Genomic DNA, 15,933 nt, shown 5'->3' on the forward strand with positions numbered 1-15,933 from the left:
TTTCGGCGGGAGTTCGTAAGGGATGAAAAAGGGGTGGATATAAGGAGAGGATTAAAGTGTGAGTTACATTCCTGGTTATTATATTTACAAGAAACACTTTTAGATTTGAAGGCGTCTTTAAGTGACTCGACTGTTGCGGAAAAAAAAAGTCCTACATAGTTTATTTTTCATATTTAGCTACCGATTTCTCATTCTCTCCGTAGTAGTACATGTCAGAAGAACTTAATTAAATTTCAGAAATCAAACTCTTAAGTTAATTGGCTATTCCATGCTATCGTTGAAATTTCTTCTAGAGAACATTTTTTCACTTCGCCATAAGGCTCAGACTTTCACTCCTGGTTTATTATTAAGTCATTATTGTGTTCAAAAGGTTGTTTCTAAAATACCTCCCTTGAATGCGTTGTTCTTCCACCAATACAGATATTCACTAGTGTAATATCGAATACACTAATACTTTGCGCGACTTTTTGCACTTTTTGGATAACAGTAAGTGAATATCTGCTGAAAATGTGTGACATAACAAATTCAAGAGAGGTATAGAAGACAAAAAAAAAATTTTTTTTACAAATATCCCTTAAAAAAAGTATTTTATGCATGTTGAGAAAACTGACATTTACGTGAAGTAAAGTGAATTTATGTGAAAGAAATTTCAACAACGGTTAAATTAGAGCTATTGAAAAGTAACTAAGAAAAAAAAACACACTGTAATTAATATTTTTAACGTTACTTACAAGCAGACCCATGTAATTTTTTTTTGATAGCCAATGAATGGGGAATGATATCATCGGCGATGTTTTCACAGCAATAAGGTCTCATCTATGGGGGATAAAATATATTCCCTGATTCGATTATCAGTAAAAAAAAGTCCTAGAGTTTGAAACTTATTTGCTGATAGGGATCACGTGTCGCGCTTCGTCGGTGTTGAGAGTGTACTGAGTGAACAGTGTTCGAGGCGGAACAGGAAGGAGTGGAGAAGTGTTCGAGGCGGAACAGGAAGGAGTGGAGGAGTGTTCGAGGCGGAATAGGAAGGAGTGGAGGAGTGTTCGAGGCGGACCAGCAAGGAGTGGAGCAATGTTCGAGGCGGACCAGGAAGAAGTGGAGGGGTGTTCGAGGCTGACCAGGAAGAAGCGGAAGAGTGTGCAAGGCGGACCAGCAAGGAGTGGAGGGGTGTTCGAGGCGGACCAGGAAGGAGTGGAGGAGTGTTCGAGGCGGACCAGGAAGGAGTGGAGGAGTGTTCGAGGCGGACCAGGAAGAAGTGGAGCAGTGTTTGAGGCGGACCTGGAAGGAGTGGAGGAGTGTTCGAGGCGGACCAGGAAGAAGTGGAGGAGTGTGCGAGGCGGACCAGGAAGAAGTGGAGGGGTGTTCGAGGCTGACCAGGAAGAAGCGGAAGAGTGTGCAAGGCGGACCAGCAAGGAGTAGAGCAGTGTTCGAGGCGGACCAGGAAGAAGTGGAGGAGTGTTCGAGGCGGACCAGGAAGGAGTGGAGGAGTGTTCGACGCGGACCAGCAAGGAGTAGAGCAGTGTTCGAGGCGGACCAGGAAGGAGTGGAGCAGTATTCGACGCAGACCAGCAAGGAGTGGAGCGGTGTTCGACGTAGACCAGGAAGGAGTGGAGCAGTGTTCGAGGCGGACCTGGAAGGAGTGGAGGAGTGTTCGAGGTGGACCAGCAAGCTGTGGAGGGGTGTGCGAGGCGGACCAGGAAGGAGTGGAGCAGTATTCGACGCAGACCAGCAAGGAGTGGAGCGGTGTTCGACGTAGACCAGGAAGGAGTGGAGCAGTGTTCGAGGCGGACCTGGAAGGAGTGGAGGAGTGTTCGAGGTAGACCAGCAAGCTGTGGAGGGGTGTGCGAGGCGGACCAGGAAGGAGTGGAGCAGTATTCGACGCAGACCAGCAAGGAGTGGAGCGGTGTTCGACGCAGACCAGGAAGGAGTGGAGCAGTGTTCGAGGCGGACCAGGAAGGAGTGGAGCGGTGTTCGACGCAGACCAGGAAGGAGTGGAGCAGTGTTCGAGGCGGACCAGGAAGGAGTGGAGGGGTGTTGGAAGGAGTGGAGGGAGGGGAGCTCAACGCGGGGAAGGTCAGGCGCGGCCCGCCTGGGGCTGCTTGCCCTCTGCCCGGGCCTCCAGCTGCTCGGAGCCGCTGGAAGAGGACGAAGACGCCGCCGACGCGGGCACCGTCAGCCCCAGCGGGCCGCCGAAGGACGCCTTGTGCAGCGCCGCGGAGAAGGGTGCGCCGACGAGCCCCCGCGAGTAGCTCTCCAGCAGGGAGGCGTCCCCCAGGTGGTGGTGGTGGTGCGCCGCCGGGTAGAACCCGCGGTAGAGGTCGGGCCGGGCGTAGTGGAGGCCGTGTGGGTGCAGCACCCGGGTGGCGAGCGGCGACAGCAGCCTGCCGGCCTGCGCCGAGTCGCCGTCCTTGCTCGCCATGTCCGCCAGCGACCAGATTCGCGGCTTGGGGCCGGCCTGCGGCGGCGGAGGGGCAGGCGGAGGCGGGGATGAGCCGGCCAGCGAGCCGGAGGCGGCGATAGGGGGCGGCCGGTGGTAGCGCAGCAGGTGCGGCGGCCGCTCGAACAGGCACTCGGGCGAGTCGGGCCCGCTGTCGGCGCGGGACTCGCTCCACTCGCTGGCCGTGTCGAGGCCCGGGTGCGGCGCGCGGTCTCCGTCCTCGCTGGACGCCGTGCCGGAGTCCTTGGAGTCTGCGGGGGGCAACAACACCCGTCACTCCCCCGCGCACGCCCCAGCAACACCTGCACCTCGTCAATGTGGAGCTGCTCAACTCCTGGGTACAAGTTCATCGATCTCTTACATACCCAGGGCCGGCGCGTCCGTATAAGCTTTGAATATATATACTGTATAGAAGTCGCCAGCCCAGGTTAAAATTTCTAATACGGTTTTGAGGTAGTTGGTTAATTCACCGCCGCAATCACCACCATCTCTAGGGCCATCGACTTGTAGTGGTCCCTAGCGGACAAGTGTCGAACTCTTCAAACACCCCTTCCCCCTCCTGTTGAACGACCTTGAGCTGCAGTGAATGTTGGGTGGGGGGTGCGGGTAATGACAGCGGGCGACAGTTCTGCGCTCTAACGTGTAAATAACAACTAAGACGATACAGGGCGTTACGGCAGCGCACTGCAGCGGTGAAGTTCCCAAGCTGCTCCTCATACGCTTCTGAAAAACGTAGAGTAAATCCTATCCACTCGCGACTTCTATACAGTATATATATTCAAAGGTATAAGCGAACTGGGCGACCGCCCAGGGCGCCAAGTAGCTGGGGGCGGCGCAGCACGACACACAACAGCTCATATGATGTGTTTAACGATCATTGAAACTATATGAAAATTGGATTTTTGTAACAGTTTGGAAATGTTCATATTGTTACAAGTAATTATTTAAAGTCCACGGTGACCTGTTTATGATTTGTAATAAGTAAAAAAAGTAAAAAAAAAAAACACGAGCCTGTTTAAATTTGATTGTTAACAAAATCTTAGGCTTACGTGATGTATTTTGAGGCAAGGAATTTTTTTTTTTTGTTTTTCCCGGGGGGGGGGGGGGCATTAAGGTTTTTCGCCTAGGGCGCCAATTTACCTTGCACCGGCCCTGTACATACCAACACACACAAACACACACACACACATACATATATGTATACACTAGATAATGCCCGGCATGCGTTACAATGCCTCAATCAATTTTTTAAACGTATACTAAGCATCTCTCTTTATCTCTCTAATTCTCTATCTCTCTATGTATATCTCTATAACTCTCTCTATATTTCTATTTATATCTCTATCTCTATATATCTTTATACATATATATCTCTATATATCTTTCTAGCGGACCCGACAGACATTGTCCTACCCAAATGTACATATGGCGGTAAGTATTTCTACGCTGGACATTTTGTATCTTCTCATTATACATACCCCTCCTCTTGGGCACGCCACTGCCGTTACCAAAAACCTTTCCCATGTTTACGCAGAAGGCAACAACAATGCAAAAGCCCGTTGCCATGGAGGCTAATTATCTACAATGCTTAGTTTTTTTGCTTTTAAAGCGTGTTTTTTTAGTTTTTTCTTAACTCAGAATTGAGATAAAATATCCAATTGTGAATCTAAACCATCCTCGAATCCCCGTGAACTCACACAAAAAAATTTCATCAAAATCGGTCCAGCCGTCTAGGAGGAGTTCAGTGACATACACACGCACACAAGAAATATATATATAAAGATATATATAAAGATATATATATATATATATATATATTCCAAACGATTAGGTACATGAGATTTATAGGACGAGATGAGCAAACATTTAAAGGCTGTAATGATTAGCAAAATAAACCAAATCTAAATTTGCCATCAGCTTGTTTCAAAACATTAGTAAAAGTAAAATAGAGGTCAAGAACATCAAACTAATCTTTATACATATAGTACATACATATATATGTATGTGTGTGTGTTGGTATGTATGAGATCGATAAACTTCCACCCAGAAGTTAAGCAGCTATTTACACACACACACACACACACACACCTATACGTGTTTAGGCCCCTATTCGAGGACCCCATTTTTTACGCTTAAATAGAGGACGGGAATACACAAACACTAACGTAGCTTCCGAGGACTATTACTTTAGCAAGCATATCAGAGGACCTGTCAGACTGAGGACCTTCACACAAAGTGTGTCTGGTGCTTTATCCGAGGACTGTAAAGTTTTACAGTTAACTGCAGGACTAGCAAAATCAGTATAAATGTTTCAACAAGACAGGGTTCCTGGTAGTCGTGTAGTCGAACCAGTGGTCCTTGCTAAGGTGATACGGAGTCGATTCTCGGGGTTCTTCCGTTTTCTTCCCTCTATAATCCCGCTGCTGCTCCATTTACATTTGACTTCGCTTCATCGTTACTAAATACCTATATGTTATAATTTCCGTAAAAGTTTTTTTTTTGATAAAACCACTTATCCGAATTTGTGTAAACATACAAAAAAATATATATTTTTTAACTGAATTAAAACATAAATTTCGCTCCAAAAACTTCATTTATTTAAATGTTATTCACGAAAAAATTGTTATGATGATTACTTTTTCTATTACTTGAGATTTTGAACTATGAATTACAATTCAATATTTGTAAGAGAACCCGTAGAACCCCGTTTTTCAGTTCTATATGTTCCAATTCCGATATAAAAAAATAATTAATGTTTTATTTGAAGACATCAATTCTGCTGGTATTGAACGAAGGTTTCAACCAACCTAAATAATAAACTAGATAAAACTAGTGATTTAAGAATAAGAAGTCAGAACTATATCCTACTTATCGTATTAAAGGAAAAATTTAATTTTCATACATATTAACATAGAAATCTCAACGTATAAAATATTTAAAAACCAACAAATAAATTCTCAACGAAATGTTTAAACAACAGTGCAACCAATAATAAGTGTGATACAATTACAAAAATGTATTCAGTTACATTTTATAAAAATTAAAAAAATTAAGGTGTAATTAGTTTTTGGTAAGAGAATAAAACTTTCCGAAATTCTTGTCCAAACGAATGTTATTAGTTTCACGAAAAAACTGAATTACGAACTTTAAATAAGAACTATATTCTACGAAAAACAATGGACATTAAATAGTTTAGAATATTGTTTCATGTTTAATATTTAGACCGCACGGTTATATTTACACACCAGCTTAAAATCAATTCTTAACCGAAGACTGTGTACTGCACCAATCAATCTAAGGACTTTTACACAGTTTGATATATACTATTTCATGTTAAATAAGAGTACCACGTGGTCATTTACACATCAGTTTAAGCTCAATACTTAAACGAGGACTGTGTACTGTACCACTCAACCTAAGGACTTTTACACAGTTTTATATACTGTTCCATGTTTAATAAGAGGACCACATGGTCATTTACACACCAGTTTAAATTCAATACTTAACCGAGGACTGTGGATTGTACCACTCAACCTAAGGACTTTTACACAGTTTCATATACTGTTCCATGTTTAATAAGAGGACCGCATAGTTATACCGCGTGGTTATATTTACACACCAGTATAAACTCAGTAGTTGACAGAGGACTGTGTATTGTACCACTCAATCTAAGGACTTTAACACAGTTGGATATATTGTTCCATGTTTAATAAGAGGACCGCATGGTCATTTACACACCAGTTTAAACTCAATACTTAACCGAGGACTGTGTATTGTACCACTCAATCTAAGGACCTTTACACAGTTTCCAGGGTGGTGTTGTTTTTGTGTTTCTGGCGCCACTCCCGTCCCCCTCCACCCCTCCATCCACACTCCACCCTGCCCGCTCGTCAACATGCTCCATCGCAACTTGCAGTTCGTGGAAACGTGCGACTCTACACAAAGTCAGCTCAACACGTGTGTCTTCTCTCCAGTGCTGACAACTTATTCGTCACTCAGTGGCGGATCCAGCTTCAAATTATGGGAGGGACCGATGACCCAGTACCTCCTACTTTAATTGTGCGTCCGAAAAATTCGAAAACTAACAGCTTCTCAAGGGGCTATTTGAACACATGTATGACGTCACGTAAACATAAATTAGATAAACAAGTATCACAAAAAAATTAAAAAGTATTAAATTGAAATATTGAACCAAATTCTAAAGGTCATATGCGGCAGGAAGCCTATTATATTTTTTCACACTTCAGTTTTTCGACAGTTTTTTTCTTTCAATGCGAAGTAGAGAAAAATCATAAAACTTTACCTGGTCCTAACCATCTCAGTGAACAGATATTTATTTCTAAACTTGGCCTTCCAATGTGCGCCAACTTACCACAAAAACTCATACATTCCCCTAACCTTTGTATTTTGAAATGCCTAGATTCATAATGTACCAATTTATAAAAATACCAAATAAATATTGGAATAAAATGTACTTATAAACAAAGTCCTCGTCATCAGCATACATAAATTAAATTTTTACATGTGAGATTTTTATAATAATCACATACCAAATTGTATTTTTATCGCCATAATTTTATTAATTTAGAAATTTATCTTGCTTCAAAAGGTTGAACCTTTATTTTTTTAATTGAGAATGTTATGGTTTTTTGTGCATTTTCCATTTGAATCTCCTAAATGAAAAAAATTATGGTCTGCGATTTTTAAATTTACTCCATAGAATAATCTATTCTCCTACAAAATACTAACAAATCACAGACAACACTTTAAAAGTTCTGTTATCATGTAGATGAAACTAGAGATAGATAGATACGTCAATTTCTTCAATACCAACTGGACACTGTTCAGTCTTGAAAAGAAAGATGTATGTTCATATGTTTAAATATAGAGAACACTTACGAAACTGATTAAACAGTAGAAAATTTTTGTATTTATAGATCTTTAATGCACCTGTACAGTAAGTTTAGGCTAAGGTTATTCTTCGAATAACTTTTGTTTCTGCTTTGATCGAAAACTTTTGACGAGATACATTCCGATAATGGTTTTTATGTTTTTATAGTACTTCATGAAAGTTGTATAATTCTATGGGAGTGAAATGTACAAATGAAATATTCGAAACATATAAAGAATATCAACTTGAAAGTGTTAAAAACAATAATAAAGTTTTATAAAAACTATGTGATTATCACCATGTATGCCCTTATGTGTTCTTATTTGATTAGCATGCCGCTGTTTTAAATAAGTAATGAAGATGGGGTTGGAGAACGTTAGTTTAAATGTTTTGCATATCATAGCCGGATATATTTAAGGAGGTTGGGCAAAGGGGCATTAGTTCAGGTGGCTTGTCACATTGTGTGGGTTGGGGAGAAGTGAGTGGAACATTGTGTATAAATGTTATTTATTTATATACAAATAAAAAAATATTTTATCATATTGCATTACAACAAAAGATAAGGTACAAATCGGGCAAACTTTCGGCACCGGAATAGTGGGGAAAAAAAAAAAAACATATGCCGATCCTAAATACCGAAATACCTATGATGTAAATATCGGTAAATTACGTATTTTGTGATGTCATTTCTGTAAAAATATTTACATGAAGCGCTCAGTTTATCAGTGAAAACTGCCTACCACAAACAAATTTTAAGTTCTTACTTCCAAGAACCCTTAATGAAAGTAGCATTTTTCGTGGCTAGTCAGGAAAAATGTATATCAGGGGAGACAATATATATTTAGTTTCCTTGAAACGTGTTTATGTCCAATCGAAGTGTTGAAACAGCGTAAACATTTCAAGCGTTGGAGTAGAACGGGGGAAGGGGTGAAGGAGGGTGGGAGGTTGGGTGGTTGGGTGAGTGGGAGGGAGGCAGGCAGGCAGGAAGGGAGGGAGGTAATGCGGTACTCTCAACCCATTCTTAACCAAGTGCAACGTTGCCAAATTAGCGCAGTAGCTGTGTGTGGGATAGCTCACTTGCATTTTTCCAACGTTGCCTGAAACTGGTATCAATACACACACCAACAACAGAAGAGATATCTAGTATGTGAGCTTGGAAAGTAAGAGAAATTAGAAAGGGAAAAAAGATTAACTGTTACTAAAATACTGTTTACTCGCAATGATAATTAATTTTTTTTCCCTTGTTTTAATACATCTATAATGAAGAGGTGGAATGAAAATGACATACGACGCGTGAAAACATGATAGCGATAAATAAATAATATGTTTGTTCGTATTTATAGATTCATAAAGAAACGCACATCTACGCATTAAAATCAAAAATGTTTTTTCAAACACTTTTGTATTTATTTACTTACACAGGTACCGAAATGGATGACTGAGTAAAGCTCAACAAATATAAAACAAACTACCTCGAAAACCCCAACTTGTAAAAGTGTTAATTCACAACTCAAATTCTATTTTCCCGACAGAATGGTCAATTCTTAAAACCAGCATTTATTTATAGTCACAGAAAATGGCATCGAATGAAAGAAAAACTGATAGTAGAACTGGAATAGGGTATTTTTCATAGTACAGGTAACTAGAGATGATATTTTATTATATTTTTGATATATGTCTACAGAAATGACTTAACAGTTGTCTGTAAAAGTGCATTAAAATTTAATTGCGATACCTACCTTTTGCGATTATCGTTTTAAAACTGCATGTTAAAGACTTAAGTAGATAATATCATGTACATATGTAAGAACGCAATAACTTGCATTAGCATATGGGCACAAGTTTGGTTTCGATGACACAAATTCACTTTGTGAGAACTAATTTTCATAAAAAAATCTACCCTATCCAGTTTTTATTATCGTTACTTACATGATATTGACTACGAGAACTTGTGCAAAACCAATTCCCATATCTTCGCATAAAGTTAAATCTAATAATTTATTGATATTACAAAAAAATAATTATACAAAATATTTATACGTAAAAAGACGTGCATAATTTAAATTAGCAGGCTAATTATCAAGAAAATTCCCTTAAATAATACTTTCGTTGCACGGTTATCTTATTATAGTGTTGATGACAGCAGGAACTGCAACATGATTAGAGTGGAATCCTAACCAAATGGATGCCAACTCGGCCCTTATTTTTAGTACATTTAAAAATAACAAATAATATTTAATAATGTATGTTTTTAAAATATTAATTGAATATTAAGTACGAAAATTATATCACTAAAAATATTTATGTAGGTATGTTTATAAAGCAAGGCAAGGTTAAAATTTAACAATTCTAAATAAGTAAAACTACTTTAACCAACTATCTCTGTTATCCGTCACTACTTGTATGCGATTTTTTATGAAACGTTATTCATGCTGTTTCCGTAAAAAAAAAAAACAGAACATTGCTTGAATAAAGCTCGAGCTGCAAATAAACAGAAGAAAATGACTTCTTTTTATTAGGATGTAAACAATTTAACTTAAAGAAATTCTCCAAAGTCCGTACATATGTACACATTGTACAACATTGCACATTAAATAAACTATGTTATACTAAATTGGTAAATAAAACTACTATATATGTTATCTAATTAAACATGGCTTTCTATTTTTTCCAAATAATTTAAAATCTCGTACTACTTATTTACTTATATTTAAATGTAACTGTTCACGTTTGAAATTGAATTTCTATTGTCCGTCTATTAAATTATCCGTCATAGGACCGGTCCCGAGGGTGACTATTAAATAATTAGGTTTTACTTAAAAAATATGTTTAGTCTGTAAATGTTAGAATAAAAATTAAATCTGTGTAAATTGGAAACAAATAAATATTGAATTAAGATAGATTTCAACTTACAAAACGTGATTGGTTTAAGTTACTAAGCCATGACCTAACACACTCTTTCACTCCGCCACGAATATCTAAATTGGTGTAAATATATATACTTTCAAAAACATTATGTATGTTTTAGGTACACTTTTTTCTAATCACACGATGTTTGTCTGCTAGTGTTAAGGTTACTGTGGATAAATTTTTACGGTTTTTCCACTATCTTTGACGTCATCATCCCCTAACACAACAGAAGACTTGAAACCCAGATTTTTCCATTCTCTTTAAATTTTCAAATCCGGAGTTTGTAATTGTGCCTATCACTTGCTTTGTCTTCCTTTTGATTGTAACACATTCTAGCATCACCTTTTGTTTCATCCAACGAGAGAACTGTAAAGCGCTCTCTTGTTAACACGATAGCAATTGAAAACACAAAATCTCTCAAGAGAGCAGCTGCTAACGGTAAAATAATTATTTTACTAAAGCTTCTATAAAAACTCAAAGATTTCCAAAACAACAGTAATTTAGCAGGAAGGCACGTGTTGTCTGACCGCATGTTGCTAAAAACCAGCCCAAGGAATATAAAGTAGACAGAGATTTCACCCTTAGAATAAACATGATTTCTGTCCCCCCCCCCCCCCTCCTCCTTCTGCTACTATCGGCTATAAATGATTCTGACGCTACTAACACAGCATAAAACCAAATAATTTAATTTTGACCCAAAATATATTAAATTCTAGGTTTTCTTCGGAATTCATCCAGTACAGGATTTGGTATTTTAATACACATATACGTTTAAATAAAAAAGTCTTACGTTGTATTTCCTTGTCTTGATATTCATGTCAAAAAATTTAAGGCTTTGTTTAATGTTTTATTACAGATTAAATGTGTTTAGATTATAAAATACTTGATTCACACTCCATTAACATCTTTGGGTTCTAAAATAACTTTATTAATTTACATAAATTCCCATATATTGAAATACATTATTGACAGAAGTTATAAATATCGTAAAAATGCAAATAGGAATTTAAAATTAGTGCCTTCAAACACTCGATAGTTACATTAATATACACATGGGCACAAAAATATTAATATACATGTCTGTATTGAAATACAAACTTTTGTCGAGGTAACGCTGCTCATTTATATTTGATGCAATTCCCATTATTTAACAGCTATGCATCCTGTTTATTTTTTATTTAATTCATAAGCCATACGTTTACCAAATAAAACGATATTTTCTTGAGCTCGATTAAAAAAAATACAAGGACTTCACCCTGACCGTGTAACATTTGTTGATTTACTTTTTTTTATTTAAAACCATTTGTTAAATGGTTTCCTTAAAACTTGAATAGTAAACTTTATTTTCTTGGGTGTAATATATATATAATTTAACTCTGAATGTGAATGGCATTTTGATATTAGTACAGACGAATCGTTAGTGTTAAATAAGCACATCGTGAGACCTATCTTGTGACGACCCCCTGGGCTTCCCCGTGACGTCACGACTTCCAACCATGTTCCCGTTACTCCGCCGCGCCGGGGCAGTTATGGCCCTAACGCCCTTGGCGCGGCCCACACGGTGTTAGATGGAGACTTTCTGCGATTCTGACTTGTGCTCCAGGACACTTTTTTTTTGTTCTACCTTTATTTAACGAATTATTTTAAAAAAACTTAAAACCTTTCGCTTTAGATTTTCCAACCTTCATGCCGATATAAATTATTTTTTTGACAAAAATGGTTAAATACCTAAGCATCACTAACGCCTTTTTAAACACTTTAAACGTGAAGTTTCAAATCAGTTTCAGGTATATGATATTATTTCTTAGTTATCATAGAGAATAAAATTTTGAAATTAATAATCATTTTTAATGATACTACTCATCTTAGATAAGCTTCTTTAGTTTACAGTAAATGCAAGGATAGTATTTATTTAAAATTTTCATTAACCTTTATTGCCATAGAAGTTCTAATTTCCAGTGCTAAGTATATATTAGGGCCTACTGCCACAGCTACATAACCAAGCTTGCATCTAATAATTAAATCCATGGCATTTAGACTGAAAAGCAGGCTCGCTCGATAATACAGTTCATAGCTATCTTTAGAAAAAAAATATTTGCCAATCAAAAAGTTAAACATTTTTATAAAAATATATTTTATACAATACTTGATTTTTTAAATGTATAGACAATGGGTTTGAAACAATTCATTACAAATAATTTCAGCCACTTTGAAAAATAGGTCACACAAAATTTATACCTACGCGTGAGATAAAAATGTAGCCGGCCTTAGTTTCATTTTTGACTGAAGTCAGTCGATAGTTAACTTAACAAAACTAGCTTTCCGTCTGCTTTAAAATAAATAAGTGTTGTTTTATTATTATGAGCTTATCTCATTCCTATTTTCTATGACCTGAAGATTGTACATGAAAAACATTTGTTTAGATAAAAGTCAACTTGTTACTGGTTGTAAGTTTCACACGCTGTGAAAAATTCTGTTTGACGTTTTAACCAAGTCATGTTTGAAAATAATCTAATAATAAACATATCCAACAATTTTCCAGTAACAATAACATAATAAGTCTAAATAATAAATAAATTATCATCAGATAGTTTACTTAGATTTGAAACTAGGACTAAATTATCATATAAAAATAAAACTATTTTAGTGACAGCTGCAGAATAACACTACCATTGTAACATGGAAAAAATAATAATATGCTAAGCAATGGAGCCTTTTCATAGAATACATGTTTCATAATTTTGTTAAGTATATTCTTAAACTTCAAATATTACAAAAGGCATATTGCATGACTAATAATTTAGCTTTTTCCAACCGTCTGTACATACAAAACATAACACACTACATAACACACTACATAACACACTACATACATAACACACATACGCACACTTCGTTCACAGTAACATGAATAGTATTGGAATTCTTTCAATTTATTGTAACAGATTTTGGAAGTAATTTATAACACCAAGAATATTTTGTTCATTTTATTTCAACCAATTTAAACTGCACAGTATGAATAGTTTACAATTTTCATTTGTTTATTTATTTTATATTGTTACGTAAAATAAAAACTCATAAATAATAGTTATTTTATTTACAAATTTAACTAAATAACTACATATAACGCGTGTGCTACGAAGTTTTGGTGACGGTTACTTACGAAGTTCATAAAAATCAGAGTCGCTAAAAAAATTTTAAATAATTAAAAATTCTTAAAATGTAACTTATATTATATTTTTTAGATGACTTGCAAACTTTCATATATATTAACACAAAGATAAGAGCGTTCTCATGTGACACTTGTCACATAACATCGTGAAATTTATGTGAAAAACTTGAAAAAGAAAGTTTGATTTTTGTGCTTCAAAGATTACACACAATCCCTTACAAATTAATAGCTATAATCCATAATTCATCCCAACCTATTCAAACAGAGGCATAATACAAAATCCCACTCTATTGACGAGGAATCCAACCCATGCCCAGGACGGATCTAGGGCTTTCCTTCAACGGGGTAAAAAATGTGTTTGCGATTCCCACTCACAATGTATTACAGACTAACAGCAAAATTATTCATTTGCATCCGTGTACATTATAGACCTAGTATAAAATTAAAGTTAACATTCGTCCAACCCGTGTACTTGCATTTCATTTCACAGGTTTTAGTATTAAAAAATATTTGGTTTGATGAAGCACGGACTGGATAAAAATTATTAATTTTCCTAACTAAGAAATGTGGTGAATGTAGCCGACGCTCGGTGGGTTTACTTGGGGCTCTCTCGTGTTTTATCAACCCGTGAGGAAACTATATTTTAAAAAGATAATAAAACTTTTGTCGCTATTTATTACATACAGCAAGCACTACGCGGCTTTCACGAGGGACTTCCAGAAAAACAATCTGTCGCTCTCATCCCCACCCTGCTTTTCCTCCCGCGGATCAAAACAACTGCATTCCATGGTGAACACACCACAGATTGCACAAGTCACTGGTGATGTTCTGGCTTGCGATGCTCGAGCCGATCCCCCAAGAGAGACTTCACTCCTCACAGCACCGAGTCGGCACACAAGTCACACAAGTGATTGAAAGCCCACTATCGCCAGGCTCAGGCTTACACGCTATATTAATTCTTCCCCCTCCCCCCCCCCCTTGCTTATTTTTCATTTTCTATCAATAAGTATTGGTTAATAGATAGTACCATTGAATGGTAGTACTGCTAATTGAATATAATATTTATTTTGCGTGTGTTGTTCTGTCACAGATATGTGTAACTGATATTTAGAAAGTGTAATATAACGGGCGTAAAATGTTGCGTAAGTGTTAATTATTAGCAGTTTCGCAACTGTCTACATTCATTTTGTTGTAGGAGAACTACAAATGCAAGAGAGTTCTAAAGATAAAATCTACAGAAATAGCATTTATAGTAGAGAAATGTCGTAAAAATGAAGTCATCAACATACGCAGGCCGGGCTCGGCTTGGCTTCAAGGTCACAGGTAGTGGAGTTAAAGGACGGGTCCTGTTGTTTTTCTGTAAAATAAGTTTATTATGTTGGGTGGGGGAGGGGAGTGGAGAGGTTTGTAAGCTGTCACCAGCCACCTACCCAATAGCAAGATAGGCACACATAGTCTAGCCGTGGTTTTACAACGCTCCTGACTGTGCGACCGGCCGAACCAACAGCAATTAGATACGGCACGCAGCAGAAGCGCCACGAAATCTTCGGCTGTGCACTTGATTTGCGCTGTAGGACGCAGCAAGCCTTGATCTTTACATTTAATGACCAATGCTTAGTCGGAGGAATTAGATTCGTTTTTCTGCGAGTCCGCCAGGATTCTACTCTAAATTAAAAATGAAAAAAAAATCTTTACAGAAATTTGTAACATAAATTAACCTGCCATCTGTAATAAGAGACCAGCATTTAGTTATGAATATACCTTTATGAATACGTCCTGTTGACAGCGACGAGTTTTGTTATGACTGCAGAATTTTTAAAATTAAACTTTATGCAGACACTAAACGCATTTATCCTTAATTCTTAATCTATTATTTGCAATAAACTATTTGTTCAGCTCCAACTTAAAAGGCGTATATCATATTTGGAAAGCACTAATAACCATCAGTTGTACATTTATGGGTTATTTTTTCGTGATAAACCTTCAGCCGAAGTTTTTTTGAATTCTTACTCATACTGGATAGCATAAGTTCTTCTTCATTCTACTAACGGCACATATATCCATGATCTTAAATCCTTTCTCTATTAATAGACGTACATATGTCAATGAAGCAAAATTTCCTTGAATACACCAGCAATAGTCTCCAACAATAAAACCCTTACATAGGTTGGTTACTAAATGAGATTTTCTCCATGGTATCTTAGCTTCCTACATATAAAGAAGAATATAATAACAGTCATGCATTACAAATAAAAAATAAAAATAATTAATATGGCTTAGGAAAATATTACCTATTATAGATAATATTAACACATGTAATAAATATTTTCTTTCGTTTCACAATCATGATCCTTGATTTATCTTCTCTTTGAAAATTTTATTTTTTACTTCCAAAATTTTCCTTGGTCCTGTATATTATTTTACTTACCTTTGTAAATGATCAAATCTATAGGGAACAGTCGGTTAAATTACTCGTTTCCTTCGTTTATGCGAAGTGGAAATTAACAGAAATACCGGCCTTCC

The 15,933-nt window shown here is 37.2% G+C and overlaps 1 protein-coding gene across 1 annotated transcript in view; it reads right to left on the reverse strand.

The window, feature by feature from the left end:
• Positions 1-2,074: 2,074 nt before the first annotated feature.
• The window catches only part of LOC134538586 (homeobox protein caupolican), a 130,586-nt gene continuing 116,727 nt past the window's right edge, over positions 2,075-15,933 (reverse strand). The window contains exon 5 of the mRNA XM_063380011.1: positions 2,075-2,688. Coding sequence (XP_063236081.1) covers positions 2,075-2,688 — 614 coding nt within the window. The remainder of the gene's footprint in view (positions 2,689-15,933) is intronic.

This window comes from Bacillus rossius, chromosome 13 (genome assembly GCF_032445375.1).
Source record: "Bacillus rossius redtenbacheri isolate Brsri chromosome 13, Brsri_v3, whole genome shotgun sequence".
NCBI lineage: Eukaryota > Metazoa > Arthropoda > Insecta > Phasmatodea > Bacillidae > Bacillus > Bacillus rossius.